Raw genomic sequence first — 20,386 nt, 5'->3', positions numbered from 1 at the left:
GCTTTTAAAAACAAACTGTATATATCACTGAAGTGCATTTAAGGATTGCACAAAATTGCAACCTTTCCCAGAGAACTCAAGTAACACCTGCTATTTAGAAAGACTGCTGGAGTTTAACACTTAACTAAGGAAACAAATAAAATAAGGGAGTCCCAGTCTCAAATTCCAGCTCTTTCCTCTTCAAATAAAACCAAATAAGGGCTACATAGTTTTGTTTTCAAGTATACAAAGTCCAGTTGCCCAAACATTTGTCAGCAATAATATAATAACAACACATCTGTAGGATTTCCTTGAGGAAAAAAAAAATGAAGAGCGACAAAAATGCATGTGTTAGAAAAGATACATTTTTATAAAGTTGGGGTTTTTTTCCTCTTTTTGTAAGGGAGAATATCTCAGATTGGCCCTAGAATTCTTTTTCCAAATTATGCTTTCTGATACCTTGCTTGAAAGCAAGTAGTATTAATCAAACAAAAGAAGGGCACTAGGGAAATCAGAAAGATGTAATGCAAGCAGTTAAAAGTGACATGACCTTCTGTAATGTCGCCCGTCACAGACTTATATGCCACACACTGGAGGAAGGTCTTGAAAGAAACTGATTCTTGGTACTATTCCTTGAATGTAATACTAATAAAGATGACATTTTAAAAAACACACGTAGACAGCCCCAAATGCAGCGTTCCAGCTACATTACAGCCAAAGAATAAGCAGATAACACTATTTTTAGAAGCATAATATTTCTTCTTTCATAGTCCACATTTGCTGAACATTCGTCATTAACATATACAATAGAATATGTAGCTGTATATTTTAAAAATCCATTATCAAAATGGAGCAAAACTGCATCTGAAGAATCTGTATGTTTTATACAGTTGTATAGGAGGTCTATTAAAATTATGACTTTTAATTATAATTTGACACAACTAAATGCTTTATGATTTGCAAGGAAATAAAATTTTATTTGGCTGAAAATGTTAAAAATGATTCTGGTAATCTGAACAAAAATATGACAATATGTTTAGAATTACTGCACTAGACAAAGATGTATAAGGGAGGGGACCAACAGGATGCAGAAAAGGCAGACCGAAACAGTCAAAGGATGAGGAAAAGTAGATTCGGGTAAACTTCACTATTAAAATCATCACAGGACAGTGGATACTGAGTCCCGCTTTTTAATACTAATTTAGGGTGCATGTTTGAAAGCTAAAATGACAAAAGGGGGTTAAAAGTTCCATAAATAATTCTTAAAACACTTTGTATTATGATTTTCCCAGGGCTAAAGTCTTCCACTTATTTATATGTCTTAAAAGAAAAAGGGAAAAATCTTGGTTATGTTACCTTTGTAAGATAAGTATTGAGTACCACAAAGCCAAAAACCCTGGAAAGCCAGCGCTGACACAAACCAGTTTCTTTTATATGTTTACTTTTTCTCTCAGAAATAATCTTTGAATTAAATGGATGTTTTTCTATGTTCAGAATGAACAGTTGCACAATTCAAATTGCTTTACTCAAAACGGTCTGTAAAAAAGCAACACATTTAAATTAAAGAAGAAATCACTGCTGTCCAGATGTGCAACTGCAATGTTAAAAAATTAAAGAAAGAAAACTGTCACAAAAGAAAGAAGTTTCATATTTAATTTTATATTCATAGAACATCCAAATGTGTACAGATGCTTATATTTGGATACATTACAAACTAAATGCTTATTTCCACTCTAGAGATATGGAGGAATTTGGGTAGAGCAGTTTGCTTCCACATGGTCTGGAGTTCATTTATACCATTTTGTGTGTACATAAACCAAGCAGAACAGGCATTTGTGTGCCAATGGATGTATTACATGTGCAAGTATCATATGAAATTATTGAAAGTCTATGAATTGAGAAGATGCATATAACCAACCACTCAGATTATTTCGGATCACTTAAAAGCACTGGAGGTTGGGCTGAAGACTTTTGTGGTCAATAAGATCATCATAGGTGCGCCTGTGCTGTCATTTTCACCACAGGACACCTGCACCTCTCAAGATTTTTGAGAAGGAACTTTTGCAAAATGAATGGCGCAATTAACCTGTACGTATAATTTACTCCACATCTGAAAGAATAATAAAACCCATAAACAGGCCTGGAATACACTGTTTAGTCTATCTCAAAAGCAACTGCATGTATGACGGCTGCTTAGTCTGATTCACGCTATTAAGAATTTGACCTGGGAGTATTTCAGCTACAGTAGTCATCAAGATAACTGAACCACTAGATGTAATAATAATTAGTGTGATAGGCTTGCCAGTGAAGCTGAATATATTGCAATACAAAAGAAGGCAGACTAAAAAGAAAAGCATTATTACTTACTGCTAAAAGACTTCCGGATTTTTACAGAGACACTCAAATACAATTATTTCTTCTCACAGAATGCGTTTCCTTGGCTCATTCTGGGAAGTGCCATGTTATAATTTAGTCTGATTCTTAATAGGAAACGTGGCTTTAATGTGGCTACCAGATGACTTTTGATGCATGCCACTGATTACATACGGCCTGAATTCTGCATCATCAACAACAGCATTCTTATTTGCAGTATAATATGCTTTGCTGTAAGGTGCAAGGACAGTAAATTTACTTTACTGGCCAAGAGTATGTAACCTTTTAGTCTTTGTCAGCTTAATATGCAGAAAAACCCTTCCATTAAGAAAGGCTAAATACAATATAAATTCTATAATCAGTATAAGCATCTTAAATGAATTTCTTTTCATATTTCCTTCTCAGTATTCTTAAATGTTCATTTTTATACTTAAACAAAGCACTGTGAACAGAATTCTAGTGTTTATTTGAACTATGTCTCCATCTAAAGGCTTCACAATGTATTGTATTTTCGCTTGTAGGGAAAATTCTAATCTTGGCATCTTTACAATATTGCATGCTAATTTGATTGAGCAGGGAAAAAATAGGTCAACTATTAACTTGCAATGTGCTTTTTAAAAACTAATGCTTTCTTGAAGCAATATTATTTTTCGGGTTAAAAATTATACAAAAGGCCAAAAAATTGAATTGTTTAATGTGCTTTGCAAATGAAATCGAAAGATAACTAGACTTACCATTAATCTATTTTATAAAATTGAATATTTTCAAAGCAAAACATTTTTGTTCATTAATAATAAACAGATTTCAAATAAAAAAGAAAATTATATGCTTTAGCCTCTCTCTGTAAAACCAAGTTTCCATTGCAGAAGCACAAATTTGTAACAAAAAAGGGCACAATTTTAAATGTCTCAGGTTTTAAAAACAACCTTAGGAATTTTTTTTAAGTGTCTAATAAAGAGTCCAAGTTACCTATTTAAAAAATTTTCTGCAAAGCAGCAGGAGGGAGCTGCTATGATCTCCAGTCTTTTCCAGTCTTCTCAGAAATGTTCTTCACTCTAACCCCATCAGATATGTTTGGGAGCATTAGAGTTGTAATAGGCAAGAAGTTCTTTTCAGGTAAATGTATAGTTTAGCAGATATAATAAAGGTAAATGGTACACTTCGGGAAGATTAGGTACTTTTAAAGAATAGAATTTGAAAACAAAAAAAACACTAATCTTGGAGATTAATATGAGCAAACTTTTGAACCATATTGCTCTGTTAGGTTTGATGTACTTTTTACAAAAATTCACTGCTACTGCCTATTTTAAGCAATGTAATTGGGAGTAGTAGAGGGGGTGAGAAGAATAGGTGGACATGTGAAGAGAAAAATATTCTGATGCTAATTTGATTTTTCTTCTTCTTTTTTTTCCCTTGTGCCTAGAATATTTTGAGGCCTGAGAACATTATGTCAGAAAGTTTAACTTTAAAAATGGAGCAGATTTTGAATGTCAAAAAATCATAGAAAACTTCAGTTTTTTCCTTGTATTTCTTTTCTATAAATAATAATGATAAAATATTTTTTACCTTTTTTGTAAAGAATAATCACCTCCCAAAAGACAGCCTATGTGGGTTTAGACCTACATTGGAACTGGAAAGAATGTGTGTGGTGAATGGTGAATTGTAGCACAAAAGCCTGCATGAAAAGGATGTTCAGGAAACCTCACACAAAACCTCTGTATCCATTTTATCATGAGCTTCCCACAATATAACACAAGAGCTCTATATTCTAGGAAAAGCTTGCCTGGTCCCCTTATCATTTCAGCTTTACGTAGTGTACTGTGTGATTGCTAAATTAGTGCATAATGTATTTATAATATTTATAGTTCCAACATTTAGTCAAATAACCTTTATGTAAGATTTATGTTGATTTTTTAAAAATTTCTCATTTAATGGCAAATTATGAGGAGCATGTTTCATAAAGATAATTCTCCATTTAAATTCATCAGTCCATTAAATATTAAAATTATGTTTCTGATGCAATTGAGAACAAATTTGTCCAGCTTCGGTGATTATTTGCACTCATAAAAATTAGGCTTCATTAATAAAATTTAAATGCTTGATTAAGTTGACATTTTTATGTTCTATTCTGATTTATTAAAATTAGTCCCTGTGCCCAGGCCTGGCATGCTAGTAGGTTTACCTTTCTCCTTCTCTTAGTCGACACCCAGAGTGAAGCTGTTAGGAAAGAGTATTTTGCTATGGACTCAGTGATGGTCTCAGGGAAGGAAATGCCCTGTTCTCTGCTCATGGTGCTGCTGGCCTTTGTCTTTATGTCCTGTGCATGGTGGAGATTTGTATTACGATCATCAAGAAAAACGTTTCTTCCAAATATCTATGGATATGATCTGTAAAATGGCATACATTTTGGGTATTTCTATAAATTTCAGTTTTCAAGAAGCTTTAATCCGTAGAGGATCGTTCAAATTTCTTTGTCAGCTTTTTTTGTTGATAAAAATGTAGTTTTCATTTTGTGGGACTTCCATATGTATAGCAGGGGGATTACAGACACAGGAAATCTTTCTGTGGCAATTTTACTATCTTTGTCTACAAGTTCAAAACCAAGAAGGACTAATGGCCATGGAAAACCACTCTCTTCAATAGTTCTTACAAGTGAACTGTTTAAGAGAGGTGGTTACTGCTACTATGTTTAGACACCCATTTTACCCCCACTGGTTTGCCCTGTTTTATACATAATCACGTGCCTAATTATCATTTACTGAGCACTCACTATATGCTTAACACAGTGTGCTGTCTCTTTAATCCTCACAAGACCTCAACAAGGGTAGGTATTATCCCCATTTTACTGGTGAGGAAACTGAGGCTTAGGGAAATGAATAAATTCATACAGCTAACAAGTAGAAGGTCTGAAATTTAATGCCAGGTCTTTGTAATTTCAAAGTTTGGACTCTTAACCTCTACCAACTGTAAAGTGGTAGTGGCAACACTCATTTTTAAGATGTTTCTGCTGTTGCCCATGGGAGTGTAACATATCTGGAAACTTTGTTTAGGTGAACTGTCTCTCATTTAAGCATGTTACCAGAATATTGTTATTGTTTAAAAAATAAGTGATATGGTATCATGACTATTTTCGTTTTCTTGAACGATGAAGTAAATTCAATAATACATGAAAGAAAATGCCCTTGAAGGCATATTTTAGTTTGGTTACCTGCACATACTACTCCAGTTCCATGTACAGAAAGGCTTTAAAATTACATGTTCTTAATAAATTTAACTCATGGAACACTAAAAAACATGAATAAAAAACTCTCGGGTTTATTGGACTCCCAACAATGGTTCTGATTTATAAACTTCTTCCACAAGCAGATAAAGACATATCACTTGGTTTCTATTTTTAGTTTGTTAATTGAAGTCTTGCCATTTCTTGTCCCCTTTCTGGACTAGGGACAGTAAGTCTCCACAAATATTGTATGAAACCTCCAGCTAACACCACCCCACCACCCGGGGCATGATGCAAACTAGTCCTGGGATCACGAGTCGGCCAGAAGGTGCTTCTGTTGGTCCTACATGCTATCTCCCTCACCATAATGTGTCAAGGAGTTTTGGCTATCTACCAAGAGGAGGGTGTAAAATCATTTAGAAAGAACCACCAGATCATCACTAGAAATAGGTGGGAAAACACATCCACCCTGAGAAATGAGACCCAAACCATGGATATCCCTTTTTCTCCTCTCCTAAGTCCCACTCTTCAATGACAGAAATGACAAAATTGTGGAGGCAGACCTTTTGGAAAGGGAACAGAAATAATAAAACTATTTGGTTGACAAATGGGTAGATGCTTGGGTTGGACCCTTTGGAAAACCATTGAGATGGTGAATTCTTTGGATCCATGGGAGACTTCGAGGAGAGTTTAGGAAGCTGGTTTTCAAATGAGTTCCTGGGGATCCAGGAGTCAATTGGGGTTCAAATAAGAGAAATTCAGCCATTTATGGGGGCAAGATCTTCAGGTTTCCTTCAAGGCTGCCAAGACAATTCATTTGGTGGAAAAAGAGCTGGGTTTCAGGGCAGAAATCCTCTATAGGAATGAAGAATATCTCTTTACCTTGTTACATTCTCATATGTATCTTTGGGGAATCTGAGCAAGGTGGGAGAGATTCAGGAAGATGGTGAGGGCTGCAGTATGAGAGTAACTATAAGCGTCCTCTGCAGCAACTACCACTAACTTTAAACTCTAAGTATCTCTCCTGAGTCCTAATAGATCTAAAGCAAAAGAAGTCTGCCTTCTAGACAGGCGGCTCTTTAGTATATTGACTTTTAAAAATAGAACTGTTTTCCTTTACATCTTTCTCTATGTGAATTGACATGTCACGTACAGGTAACACTCATCTTCCCATCTGAAGTTGAGCTGCAGTTTGAGGATAGAGCAAAAAGATAGACAACACACTGCAGTATTAAAGGCAAACATGGAGTTACTGAGTGAAGGGACAGACGGAAGGGTGGAATAGAGCTGTGGCCACAGATAGGTAGACCCTCTTTCTTTATATGTGCAGCACACGCACACATATCTGGGAGGATCTAAATGTTTTTTGGCCACATGCTCTGCATTTCATATATAGACCTCCATCACTGCACCTATTATACCCACGTATTCCACTTAGTTGTTTGTTTCCCTCACTAGACCACAAACTGTCATGGGCAAGGACCAGGTCTTTTTTTCTCTCCTTCTTTTCTCTCTCTCCCTTTCTTTTATTTGTATTGAAGTATAATAGATTTACTGGGACCAGGTCTTAATCATCTTTGGACAACAGCTAGCACAGTGCCTGCAAACGTTCAATACATTTTTGTTGAATGAAAATTAGACAATTTTTGATGTGGAAAAAGGATCAGATTAACATACTTAGTATTCATTCATTAAACATTTTTTGAGCAACTACTGTGCTGCTATATCTGAGACATCTTGTTCTGTGCTGGGATTAGATACACAGATGGAAGATACAGTTAGAACAGTCTGGGGCAGGTGAAGAAGACCCCCAGTGAGCTTTTTATTATAATACAGCTAGGGGGATATGGGAACTGAGAGGGGAGGGTTCACTTAAGCTCTTGGAGTATATGATGGTAGAGATGGGTTGGTAGGCGTAGGGGTGGGTGAGAATGGGCAGGAGGTCAGAGATGGCTCGCCAGGAGAAATGATGAAGATAACTGGTGGTTACCCAGGCATATAGATATAAAATATTAAAACCTTAATGGGTGGCAAGTCAGTATTGACTACCAAGAATATTCAAAATGCATACACTCTGACCCAGAAATTCCCCTTCAAGGACTTGATCAAAAGACATTACCGACAACCTGCTCAGAGATCTGTTTAGGATGTTTCTTTGCAACATTCTTTGAGATGGCATAAACACTGGAAACAAACATTTCTAAAATGAGTGTTTAATTGAGAAAAAATAAAGTATTCATATGGTGGAAATTATTCAGTCATTAAAAAGCATGTTGTTTCCCAGTAATTTGAGGGCAACTCAAAGTAGGTATGCTAACAGTACCTTTAATGTGATCCAATTTTCGTAAAAAATAAAATATATATGACAAGCAAGAACTACACCGTATATTTGCAAACATATTTTTTTTTTTAAGAAAAGAGTAAAAGCTATAGAGAGAGTGTATTGACTATTTGGGAAACTACAAATACGCTCGGCTCCACATACTGCTGCTGCCGCCATAGCTGTCCCAGCCACCCTGGGTCCTCCTCTGTCAAGACTATGTCAAAACCCCATCCGTCAAAGCTCCCCTTCCTCCATGGCAGAAGACCACTACTTGACCTCCTCCTCCACTGCGGGGCCTTGACCTGCACACACCTAGGCTCCCATCTGCTCATCAACACCCACAGGGTCTCCTCCAAGTTCACGGTGCAGCTCATCCCAGAGCAAGGTGCCCCAGGAGAGCCAGGCCCTCGCAAGGGAGTGTGCCCACCTCTTTGTGGGCAGGCCTTCTGAGCTCAACCCCTTCGATGTTTGGCACCTGCAGCAAGGACTTCAAGCGCTCCAGCCACCTGTCCTGGCACAGTGCCACACATCGTGCCAGATGGCCCGCTGCACATCTGTTCTGGTGCCCATGCGGCTTCCAGGCACAGCACGAGCACCTCCACTAAGTTCAAGACCAGGCCTGCACTGCCCTTCCCTGGGTCACCACGTCTGTCCCACACAGCACCACCTACACAAACTCACTGCCAGTGCAGAGGTTACTGCCTTATCCTAGACCTCAGTTTCCCCAAATATACAAAGAGAGAAGCATCATTGCTTCCTTCTTTGTTTTCTGTTGTGTTATGTGGACCAAGTCTTTGCCCACCCTGGGCCTATGGAATGGGTGCATTGGAGGAGAGGCAGAGAACACAGGCCTGGGAACCAGCTGGACGTGGGTTCCAGTCCCACTGTGCTGTGTGAGCCTTTGCAAGTGGCATAAGCTCTCTGAGCTTTGTTTTCCTGCTCTCCCAAGTGGTGAATGGTTGCTTTCTGGGTGAAAGAGATGACAAAAGAGAATGGGGCACTGTCTGGTTCATTTCTGTACCTCCCCCCTTCTGCCCACCATCTCCACCTTTTGCTCATTAAACATTCCATTCTCAAAACCAAAAAACACACAAACGAACAATCCTGCTGGAATACAGGGGAGATAAAGCTGAAGCTATATGGTTTGGGTGGGGCATACACATGAGGAATCTTCTATGCCATGCTCGAAGATATTACAGAAAGACAAAAGTAGCAGGGGGAAAAAAATCAGCATTTTGTTTCAGAACTATCACCTTCCTACTAGTGTTGAGGTAAGAATACAAGCTGTGATTTGGGGGAAAGTTGCCAGAAAAATACAAGACATCCAGTTAAATTGGAGTTTAGATAAATAATGAATATTATTTTTATATAAATATCTCCTTTTGTTTATCTGAAATCCTAATTTAACTGGGCATCTGTATTTTTCCTTGCTAAATCTGGCAACCCTAAACTGGGAACAAATTCAGAGGGCTTCAGGGGTTGGAGCTCGAGGAAAATTTGCAACGCAGAAGGCCTTGGTCACCTGAGAGAGAGGGAATGTAGCATGGTGGTGGGAGTGGGGCACTTGAGGAGAGTGGAAAAATGTGGAAGTCCTGTTGGGGTATGTCCAGAGCCTGATGAGGTGATGGTCATCAGGGTACAGGGCACCAGTCTGTAGACTGAGTAATAATCTGGCACATCTAAGTGGTTGAACAGATTTGAGAGGGTCACAAGGGATGAAATTTTCTACTGACATCTGATTGGCTGTTGGTTTCTACCTCTTTATGCTTGTGATCGTGTTGGAAAAATAAAGGTCTGGTTTTTTTCATGGTCTTCCTCACATTTTTGCAAGCTGGTGACCTTATTAAAAATTTGAGAAAATTTGTTGAAATAAGCAGGAAAAAGAAAAGAGTGATCATCAATTTTTAGATGTGTTTACAGGCTGTATGACTCAGTGCTGCTTCTGTTAAGAGCAAGTACATGGTCTTTTTTGGTACTGAGATGCAAACTCAGGAGGCTCTGATCTACGCTACTTTCTGTGAACGATAAAGCCCTTATTGAAGTGTCAGGAGTCTGACCACGCACCAAAAGTGCTTTTCGCATGGAGTCCGCTCCTCTCAGCTCAGCTTTGGCCAGTCTTTCCAGATCCTGTTAGGAATAATTTCACTTACTCAATAGTCTACTTATTCAAATATTCCACCAGGACGACTTCTTTGGAACTGACAGTACTGGCTGAGAAAATAATAAATGAGTTTGATTTACAGGAAATCAGGTCAAACAAACAGATGTTTCTTTGGTGGATGATCCTAAATTGTCCAATCAACAGCATTTTTTTTTTTTTTTTTTTTTTTTTGCGGTACGCGGGCCTCTCACTGTTGTGGCCTCTCCCGTTGCGGAGCACAGGCTCTGGACGCGCAGGCTCAGCGGCCATGGCTCACGGGCCCGGCTGCTCCGTGGCACGTGGGATCTGCCCGGACCGGGGCACGAACCCGTGTCCCCTGCATCGGCAGGCGGACTCTCAACCTCTGTGCCACCAGGGAAGCCCTCCAATCAACAGCATTTATGGTGGCCAAGGAAATTCTCTCCTTACAAGCTTTATTTCTAGACATCAATGTTCTGGGCCTAAGTGGAATAGTCCCAACAATAACAAATATAGTCAGTGCTATTCTAAAGGGGAAAAGAAGCATGGAGGGCTTTGCCATGTGAGGGAACTAACAAAACATTTCAGTATTTCCTAAAGTATTTTAGCAGACAGATTTGGGCTCAATTGGTATCACAGTGAGAGCATGAGTCAGAGAATGATTTCATTGATCTAGCCTACTCTTCAGTCTTTTAATGCCTCCATTGATTAGGCAACTAAGATTGTTAAGTGGGAGGCATATCATGACAGTAAAAGTGAATGCTCTTTTAAAATGTAATTAAAAAGCACTGCTTGAAGAATTTTTGAATGTCAAAGATATTCAAAGATTTTCTTCACTAATGTGAAGGATTTTTAGCTTTGATTTACTCTTCCATGCTCACCTGGGTGGATGGAAGGTAGTCCTCCCGGTCATGGATGTTTTTTGAAATGAACGAGGTCACCTGGGATCAAGCAGGTGATCAGTACCCATTCTTGAGAGGTCACCAGGTACCTCACAGGAAGGAATCTGGGGATACCTGGGATTCCAGGTAAAGCTCCAAACAGTTAGAAAATGGATCCCTTGGTAAAGGCATGCCCAAACGTGTACCACAGAAATACCCTGAGGCTTCAGAATAGGGCAGAGCTGGGTTTGCACCCCACTCACTCTATGGAGTTTGTTATTCATCATTCTCTTTGATTCTGAATTTCCTCTTTTGTAAAATGAGGATAAAACCTTTAGAATCATTTACTTGATATAATTATTATGAAGTAAAGCAGAAACTAACACAGCACTGTAAAGCAATTATACTCCAGTAAAGATGTTAAAAATAATAATTTAAAAAAATTATTATGAAGAATTAAAGGAGACTATGTCTCTAAAAGGCTTAGCAGGATACCTGATACATTCAAGTTGCTCCATTTTCCTGAATGAGAGGTGAGGAGGACATGGGGGTGGAGTGGGGAAAATGAGGGTTTTCCAACAATCTGTTTGCTTAAAGATAGAGTTAGTACTACTGACCATTCTGAAGCTTAAAGGAGAAACGTGCTCAAAAGGTACCCAGGGAGACCTGGGATGGACCAAAATATAGCCTCAAGAGGAAATGTAGTTGAGTGGTGTGATAAGGAGTGCAAACTTCAGAAAGACTGACAGATTCTAACACCCACTCTGCCACTTTCTAACTAACTGTGTGCCTTTGGAACCATTTAACCTCTCTACCCTGTTTCCCTGTATGTGAAGTAGTAATGATGATACCTGTCTCAGTGAGTATAATAGAGCTCTGGTTTCTTTGGCCAACCTGTTTCTTTCATCCTCTGAGATTTGATTTCCCCTCTCTCAAGGAAGGGCTCTTGTAGCCATGCTTCTTCCACGTATGTTCCCTTCCTTGTCACAGAGAAGAGAACAGGCGGTCACCTGATTTAGGAGGCCCTAACACATGGGCTGGGCTGACACAATCATCTTCTCTCTCCTGGGGGAAAACTAAATGACATGATAAAAGAAAGTGCGTAACACAGTGCCCAGGGTGTAATGAGGATTCGAAAATTTTTAACTCCAAAGTAAAGATCACTTCCTGGCATCTACTCTTACAAAATCTCAGTTTATAGTAACTGTAATGTGGATAGTTGGTACGAGCCCAATGGGCAGTGCAGGGGTGATTTTCCCCTGGTTCTGGAGTGACGGCTTAAACGAAGAGAAGTATGACATTCATGCCACAGACATTTCTGAATGAAGTTTGTATTAAACAGTTTTCTCTGGAAAAGTCTAACAATTCTTATGCTATAAATTTTAATGTCATGGTCCAAGTAGAGATAGATTTAGATCTAGAATTGCTTATTTTTAACAAGTCTGACTGAGAAACAGCAGAGGTGAAATACCATCGCTAACCACACCTCTTTCTCATGTGCATCTCTAAGTCTACAGCATTAGATGCAGGAACGGCTGTTCCCTTATCCTGTCCTCAACGGGTTCAGCTCATTATATGCAGCAAAACTTACTTGGCAAGGATTACATCTCATTTTTTCCATTAAACTAGAACAGGCACCATGGTGGGGAAAAGGTTGGGGGTTTCAGTTCCTGTGATCTTTAAGTCTCCAAAAAGGAAATGGTCTCCTTAATAAACAATAAACAGACAAAGAAATCCTTTCCTATTTTAGTATTAATCTCAACTATCCACCAATGTTTTGAAGACAGAATTTTTACCCAACTATGTACTTTTTATCTTTTACAGTATTTATTTCCTTTTCTCTTATAACTTCTTATGCCATGGAAATATTATTTTCTTTTTTCTTTTGCTACACAAACCTGAAGTTTATTTTGATTTGTTTTTCTTTTATAATTTTCATCCTAATTGAATTTTCTCAGCTGAATAATGTACAGATGATTTTTTGTGTGCGACAGAATATCCACCGCCCTCCCACGCCCCCTGTTTTTCCTGAAACAGAAAGTTTCCTGATTTGGAATCAGCCAATGGTGTGATTAATGCTCTTCAGAGATTCCCTAAAGTTTTCACACATGCTGAAAAATTCTGCATTGTTTTGGGGACACCAATAAGGACTTAGGGCAAAGTACCATTCTTCCAGGGCTATCTACTACGCGGTAGATAAGTAGTCAGGCACTGCATAGCAACCCCTCCAAACACTTCTCTTAATTTACATATATGTGCTTGTGAATATATGTGTGTGTGTGTGTGTGTGCAATCTATAACCAGCAAAGTATAACCCAGGTTTCTTTTCAAAAGGAGCAACCATTTCAAATGCACAGCTGGGTATGGCAGAAAACACGTAATTAGACAAATTGGATTTAAGAGTTACGTAAGGTCTCAGCTGAGCCAGTGAATGAGAAGCTGAATGAAGCGTTGTGATTGCTGCTCTGGTGCCTGGAAAGAACAGAATATGTGGATATGTGTGTTTTGGGCAAATAAAAGGCAATCACTGGGAGTTATGGGGTGTAGTTGGCATTCCATGAAAGTTAGACTGTAGCATGTTTCATAGTGTCCTGTGTTGGAGAATAAAATATTGTCCATGGCTAAAAGGGGGATTCAGTCAGAGATATGCCCACAAGGAAGGATTTGTAAGTACTATATCAGAGTTATATATTTGGGGGAAAAGGGCAGTAGAAAAATTTACATAATATGTTAACTTTTCAATAGGCTTATAAAAATTCTCAGAGAATTTTAAGTACAAGGGGATACATTATATATTATTATGTTTCCTCTAAAAGTGGACCTTTCCAGCCAAGGCAGGTATATTCTGAAGAAAATAACAAGCAAAGTCTATAGTTTCAGAATTTTTTACTAAGAATACTCAAACCAATGACTAAATATTGACGATAAGCCCCCTCATAGGATTAAGAACCTGAAACTAAATTACCACTTTTTGGCAAACATTCTTATTTGCAGATTTGTCTCAACGCAACTGAATGAAAAGTAGAGTTTTGTGGGATGAATTGGGAGATTGGGATTGACATATATACACTAATATGTATAAAATAGATAACTAATAAGAACCTGCTGTATAAAAAATAAATAAATTAAATTAATTTTTTTTTTAAAAAGTAGATTTTCTTCTCTCTCGACAACCTCCTGGAAATAAATGGGACAAAAAGGACTTGGCTCAGAGAGTCCTATCTTCTTAAAGAAAACATCCTGGATTAATTGAAAAAAGTGCCTATTAGTCCTCATGACACCAAGGCTTATGGCATTTGGGGCTTGTCTGTCAGTGTGCAAGTTAAATATATATCCATAAATCCTTGCCAATAATAATAACAATGCCTTGTATGTTGATGCTGCCTAACCATTAAAATCTCTAATAGCAATCGCATGTTTGGTTTGCTAAACTTTACAAAAAAATGTCTGAACACCTCTAATTTGCAAAACACGTGCTAGAGACGGCGGCAAGTACAGAGATGAACAGTTCCCTACCTCAAATGTATAATCTCATGAGAGAGACAGAAATATATCAAATAACATAGGGAAATAAACGTGGTGCGTTGTTGGCAACCTTGCCATGGTACTTGGTGGTTGTGCATCTGGATTTTTCTTTTATTTTGATGATAAAGAAAATTATTTTGAAGAAGTCTATTTTGCTTGTGTAACCATTTAAAGGATATTTTGCTTAAGTTATTTAAAAAGAAAATTCTTTTATGTCATATGTATATGTGCAATCATTATGATGCTATTATAACAAAGTATTATATACTACTACTAAACTTATGGTCAAATAACTCTGTTTCCTGCGTCATTATGGGCACAATAGTTGGCCAAAGTCCTGATTATCAATCAAATGGAGGCCTAATGGCAAAAAAAAAAATCAGTGTAATCTGATGTGGACAAATACCTGCCAAAGAGATCCTTATGTGTGACAAACCCTTAAATTATCCTCAACAGCTGTCTACAGAATTATAAAATTGCAAATGTTCTATGTGCGTAAGACATTCCCCTCCCATTTATTTACATATGGGAAAGTATTTCAAGCTGTATGTTTGCTAGGGGCGTAGTGACTGAGATAGCCTAAGGGGAATGAAGACTGGTGGGAGAGTAACAAACGTGATTCTAATGTGGCTAGCTTCTGCTTCTCAGTCTAAAACTCTCTGAGAGAGAAAAGGTTGTTTCACACATTTGAAAAACGTTCAAAAATGCCGAGAGGGCAAGTGAGTGCAATATAACTTTCCTTAGGTTAATTGAAAGCTCTTGATCCATGAGCCAGTATCCTGATACACCCCTGACACAGAGAAGGGTGTTTGTTATTGTTCAGTGAATGAACACTGAATTAAGGTACTTGATGCACTTTTCTAGGCCAACAACCATCAAGTCTTCCTTCCCTCCAATGACAGACCACAGAGAACTGTCTTAAATAAAATACATTCATTTGGTCTGACCACAGATAATTTTGTGATATTATGTCTTAACTCAGGATTCATTAAGACATAAAAACAAGTAAGGAGCATAAAAGAAATAATCATTTGGAATAACCGACTTATACCTAAAGATCATAACTCATTCTTTGGTGTGCTCTCAATTTTAGTTCCTACCAAAATGAGTAATGCTAGAAATAGGTGAATACTTTCTATTGTGTTAGGACCAAAGAGTTGTTAGTTTTGAACTGATAAAACTTTCCTCCAAACTTGAGTATTTACAGACAGAATTTCTGGTTTGCAAAACCGAATTCAATGTTGATCTTGATGGAGAGACTAGGAATAAGAACAAAAACACATGCAAATGAGAAAGTAGAGACTTACTGTATCGCGTTGCCTGTTATCTTTCCCTGATATTATCAAGAAGTAGTTCCATGTCAATAGTAACAACAAAACCATTGGTATCATGTAGAGCTCAAAGTTCCAGACAACAAAGAGAAAGAGCTGGAGGAGAGAGAAGGAAGAAGAAAAAGATGAGTCAACTCTGAATTTCATTAAATGGACTCTCTTATCCATACTGCACTTCAAAAAAGCACACAATTAAATGCTTCAGAACAGAAAGATTTGTCTTGAAAACAAAAACTTGAGAACTTGTTAGGCATTTTTCTAAAAGCACAACCGACCCCTGGAAAGTCACTAAGATTTTTACTTTGTTTAATTTCTATGAAGGAAAAACTGATATCACTACATTGTCAACGAGGCAATTTTAATTTTTCTCCTCCAGTGAAATTATTGTTAGGTTGGACAAAATAAAGTTTTAAAAAAGAAAGGCAGCAAAATGAGCTTCACCACATTGTCAGAAATAACTGGCCTATCTGCCTTAATGATAAAGGATGAATCACCATTTAATATCAGAAACTATTTTTAAATCTCACTTGGATAATACAATGTAACAAGCATAATAGGCAGATGAAAATACCAAGTCTACACCAGAGAGCTCCCAAGATTTCACATTATGAATAATAGAACTGCTACCAACAAGTGTAAAGAATTCAGCCTTGCCATAGAAATCAAACAGCTATTAAAACAATGGAGTAACTTTGTCAAAGGAAAATTTTAAATGTCTACCTTTATTATCTTTTAAAACTACCTACTTCTCTAAGTATATAAATGATTTTTAAAATTGTATGAGGAATGTAAGTTTAAGAACTCACCTAGGCTGGCAGAAGGAACCATTTTAAGAGCATCTGCATCATAAAATAACCAGCAATGGTTATAAACTGTGACTCATCCCCATTCCCCACCAGTCTCTTATAACCCTGCACAGATCATCTAAATTCTCTGGGTCTGTGGCCCCTGCTGCCAAATTAAGGTAATTTAAGTCAGATGGTAGTTAAGAGCCAGATTCCACCCTTGGTGCTAACTAGTCCTATAACCTCTGGCATGGTATATATCCTCCCTTTAGTTTCTTCTTCTGTAAAATGGGGATGATAAGAGTATCCACCTGAGAGGTGGCTGTGACAATTAAACAGTTGAAATGTGTTAAGGATTTAACACACTGCTTGGTACTCAGTAAGTGCTCAAAAAAAGTATTGTGCAAATGATATCAATACATTACAAAATTGAGAAAGTTAACTATTTATTAACTAAGGTCCTCAGGTAGTACATATTCTAATACTGAAAACTAGAAAGTCATCTGCCTGCTAAGCTTTAGCTGAACCAAAGTATAATTGAGAATTTGAGCCAGCTGGTTGGGGTCATGCAAACATCCTGCCTTTGACAGATCAGAAGGGTTAGGAGCAGTGCCCTAAGAACACTCACATCAGGCACAGCAGCATGGGCTGTTTGCAGCCTTCTTAACAAACCCCAGCCAAGCCCGCAGCCTATTCAAACTGCAGAGAAAATGAACCTGTATGGAGTGGTAGAGGGACCCCTGGCCCACGGGCCAGAAGACTGGTTCTGGGCCTTAGAAAATCACTCTCCCTCAGTGTTTTCATTTCTCAACATAGATCTGTAGATCTGGTCTCCTCTAACATCCTTTCTCTAATATTTAAAATGACTTCATGATGTTACTGTACCATCAGGGATTTTTTTTAATGTGATATTAAATTTTGAAGACTGTATATTTTACTGAATTCTTTGATATTCATAACCCACATGGACACCAAAAAGCATAAATAATGGTTTAGTAACCCAAGAAATGAATTTTGTACAGAATTACATGGTAACCATAGATTCAAGTTCCTGAATAAGAAAAATCTCAAATATGTTAATGTGTGGAACATGAGCCATATCTTCTCTTTCACCAGAAAAGTATAAAGATTTCTAGAAAAGGAAAATATTTCCGTTTAATTTTTGAAATATATACAATATATTTAAAGATGATACAAATCATAACTGATGGCTATGATTATTCTATTAAAGTATATTTAAAAAATATATTTTTTTATTCAGGAAGTGATTTAAGGCAAATTTGATAGACATCAACATATATAAAAGAGAAAATTATTTTTTGCTAGAATCCATATTAATTCTTTACATATTTATTTGTAAAATTTTGACAATCATTAAAATATAAGCTCTTTAAAGGAAGGGATTTTTTTTTTCTTTTTGCTCACTGTTCTATCCCCAGAGCATAGAGTGGTGCTTGGGGCATAGTAGGTGCTCAATAAATATATATTTGCTGAATTAATGAATAAATGGATACTGGGTTCCCAAGTCATTTAACATAAGTCTACTTAATTATTTGCATTAGTAAAAGTCCTATAGAGCCACTATTTAAAACCAAGTGACATCTGGAAAATGTATTCAGAATTACAACCTGTGATAGCACTAATGAATTTCTCCCTGAGGCACATAAGGTAGAAGAAGTACCTTAGTACTTCTCGAAAAATTGTCTATCCATTCTGGCTATGCAGTCATGAACCATCTTTCCTCTTAGACCTTCCTATATAGTTGCCTTTTCCAAGAATATTCACTTGACTCAGTGTATTCTGGTCTCATGGATGGGACTCAGATTATTCCATTGCTAAATATCACCAATTGTAATGATTTTTAACCTATTGAACAAATATATTCCTCCTTGTAATGGCCACTCATTGGTGTTAAGAGTCCTGGTGTTACCCAGAGTGAATTTCTTGTTCCTTTATGTATTAGTGTTAGTTGTAGGCCAGGTATTGCACCAAATAAACTTTTCATATGATAATTCTGCAAGTAATCAATCCACCTATCATGTCTTTTTCTTCTCTAGGTTCAACAACACTAGTTGCTTAAAGTACCAGTTACAAGGTATGGTTTCTGGACACTTCTCCATTGTGGACATCCTCTTACCACATCCAAATCAATATATCAATAGCTTTCTTAAAATATAGCACTCAGAAGTGACAGAACACTTCTTATGAATACATATGGTCTTAATATGCCCTAACAACATGAACACCAGAACACAGGATGGGAAAAGATATAGAAGAGAGAGACAAAGAAAGAAACTGCATTAGCTTTATGAATTCTCATAGTGGAAAAATAGTCTCCTTCCCCATTATGTGCTCTTTAAGAATCTAATATTTGGATAACTAAGTAAAGAGCCCTTGTTCTTGAAAATATCTTTAAAAAACAAACAAACAAGAGAGCTTTGAATAAACTCTAAATACAAAAGCATTTATTTTTCTTCTCAAAATTTAATTGAAGATTTCAAAAGGTCAAAAAAGAAACAGCATGATATATTCTTGCCTACTTTGTTGTAAATTAATTGACCATATGTGCATGAGCCTATTTATGGGCTCTCTAATCTGTTCCATTAATCTAGGTGTCTGTTTTTATGCCAATACCATACTGTTTTGGTTACTATAGCTTTGTAGTTTAGTTTGAAATCAGGGAGCATGATGCCTCCAGCTTTGCTCTTCTTTCTCAAGATTGCTTTGGCTATTGGTGTCTTTTGTGGTTTCATACAAATTTTAGGATTGCTTATTGCTGTGAAAAATATTGTTGGAATTTTGATAGGGATTGCATTGAATCTGTACATGGCTGTGGGTAATATGGACATTTTAATAATAGTAATTCTTTCAATCTGTCAGCAAGGAATACGTTTCCATTTACTTTTGTCTTCAATTTCTTTCATCACTGTCGTGTAGTTTTTAGTGTATAGGTATTTCACTTTCTTGGTTAAATTTATTACTAAGTATTTTATTCTTTTTGATGCAACTGTAAGTGGGATTGTTTTCTTAATGTCTCTTTCTGATAGTACATTGTTAGTGTATAGAAATGCAATAGATTTTTGTATGTTGACTTTGTATCCTGCAACTTTACTGAATTCATTTATTAGTTCTAATAGTTTTTTGGTGGAGTTTTTAGGGTTTTCTATATACAAAAACCATGTCATCTACAAATAGTGACAGTTTTACTTTTTCCTTTCCAATTTGGATGACTTTTCTTTCTTTTTCTTGCTTAATTACTCTGACTAGGACATGCAACACTATGTAAAATAAAGTCGCAAAGTGGGCATCCTTGTCTTGTTCCTGACCTTAGAGGAAAAGCTTTCAGCTTTTTACTATTGAGTATGATGTTAGCTGTGTACTTATCATATATGGCCCTGGTTATACTGAGATATGTTGCATCTATACTCACTTTGTTGAGTTTAATCGTAAATGGATGTTGAATTTTGTCAAATGTTTTTTCTGCATTTACTGAGATGATCATATGATTTTTATCCTTCATTTTATTAATATTGTATATCCTGTTGATTGATTTGTGGATATTGAAGCATCCTTGCATCCCTGGAATAAATCCCACTTAATGATAGTATACGATCCTCTTAATGTATTGTTGAATTCAGTTTGCTAATATTTTGTTGAGAATTCTTTCATCTGTGTTCACCAGGGATACTGGCCTGTAATTTTTTCTTCTTGTGGGAAAGGAAAGTTTCTTCAATAAATGGTGCTGGGAAAACTGGACAGCCACATGCAAAAGAATAAAACTAGGCTGTCTTACACCATACACAAAAATTAACTCAAAATGGATTAAAGACTTGAATGTAAGATCTATAAC

At 37.0% G+C, this 20,386-nt stretch overlaps 1 protein-coding gene across 1 annotated transcript in view; it reads right to left on the bottom strand.

The window, feature by feature from the left end:
- Positions 1-20,386, bottom strand: part of MCTP1 (multiple C2 and transmembrane domain containing 1) — a 546,887-nt gene that overhangs the window by 80,587 nt on the left and 445,914 nt on the right. Inside the window, exon 17 of the mRNA XM_060009153.1 lies at positions 15,728-15,847. Coding sequence (XP_059865136.1) covers positions 15,728-15,847 — 120 coding nt within the window. The remainder of the gene's footprint in view (positions 1-15,727; positions 15,848-20,386) is intronic.

This window comes from Delphinus delphis, chromosome 3 (assembly GCF_949987515.2).
Source record: "Delphinus delphis chromosome 3, mDelDel1.2, whole genome shotgun sequence".
In the NCBI taxonomy this organism is placed as follows: Eukaryota; Metazoa; Chordata; class Mammalia; order Artiodactyla; family Delphinidae; genus Delphinus; species Delphinus delphis.
Note: the sequence above shows the minus strand (reverse complement) of the source record. Positions and strands in the feature narration are given on the sequence as shown.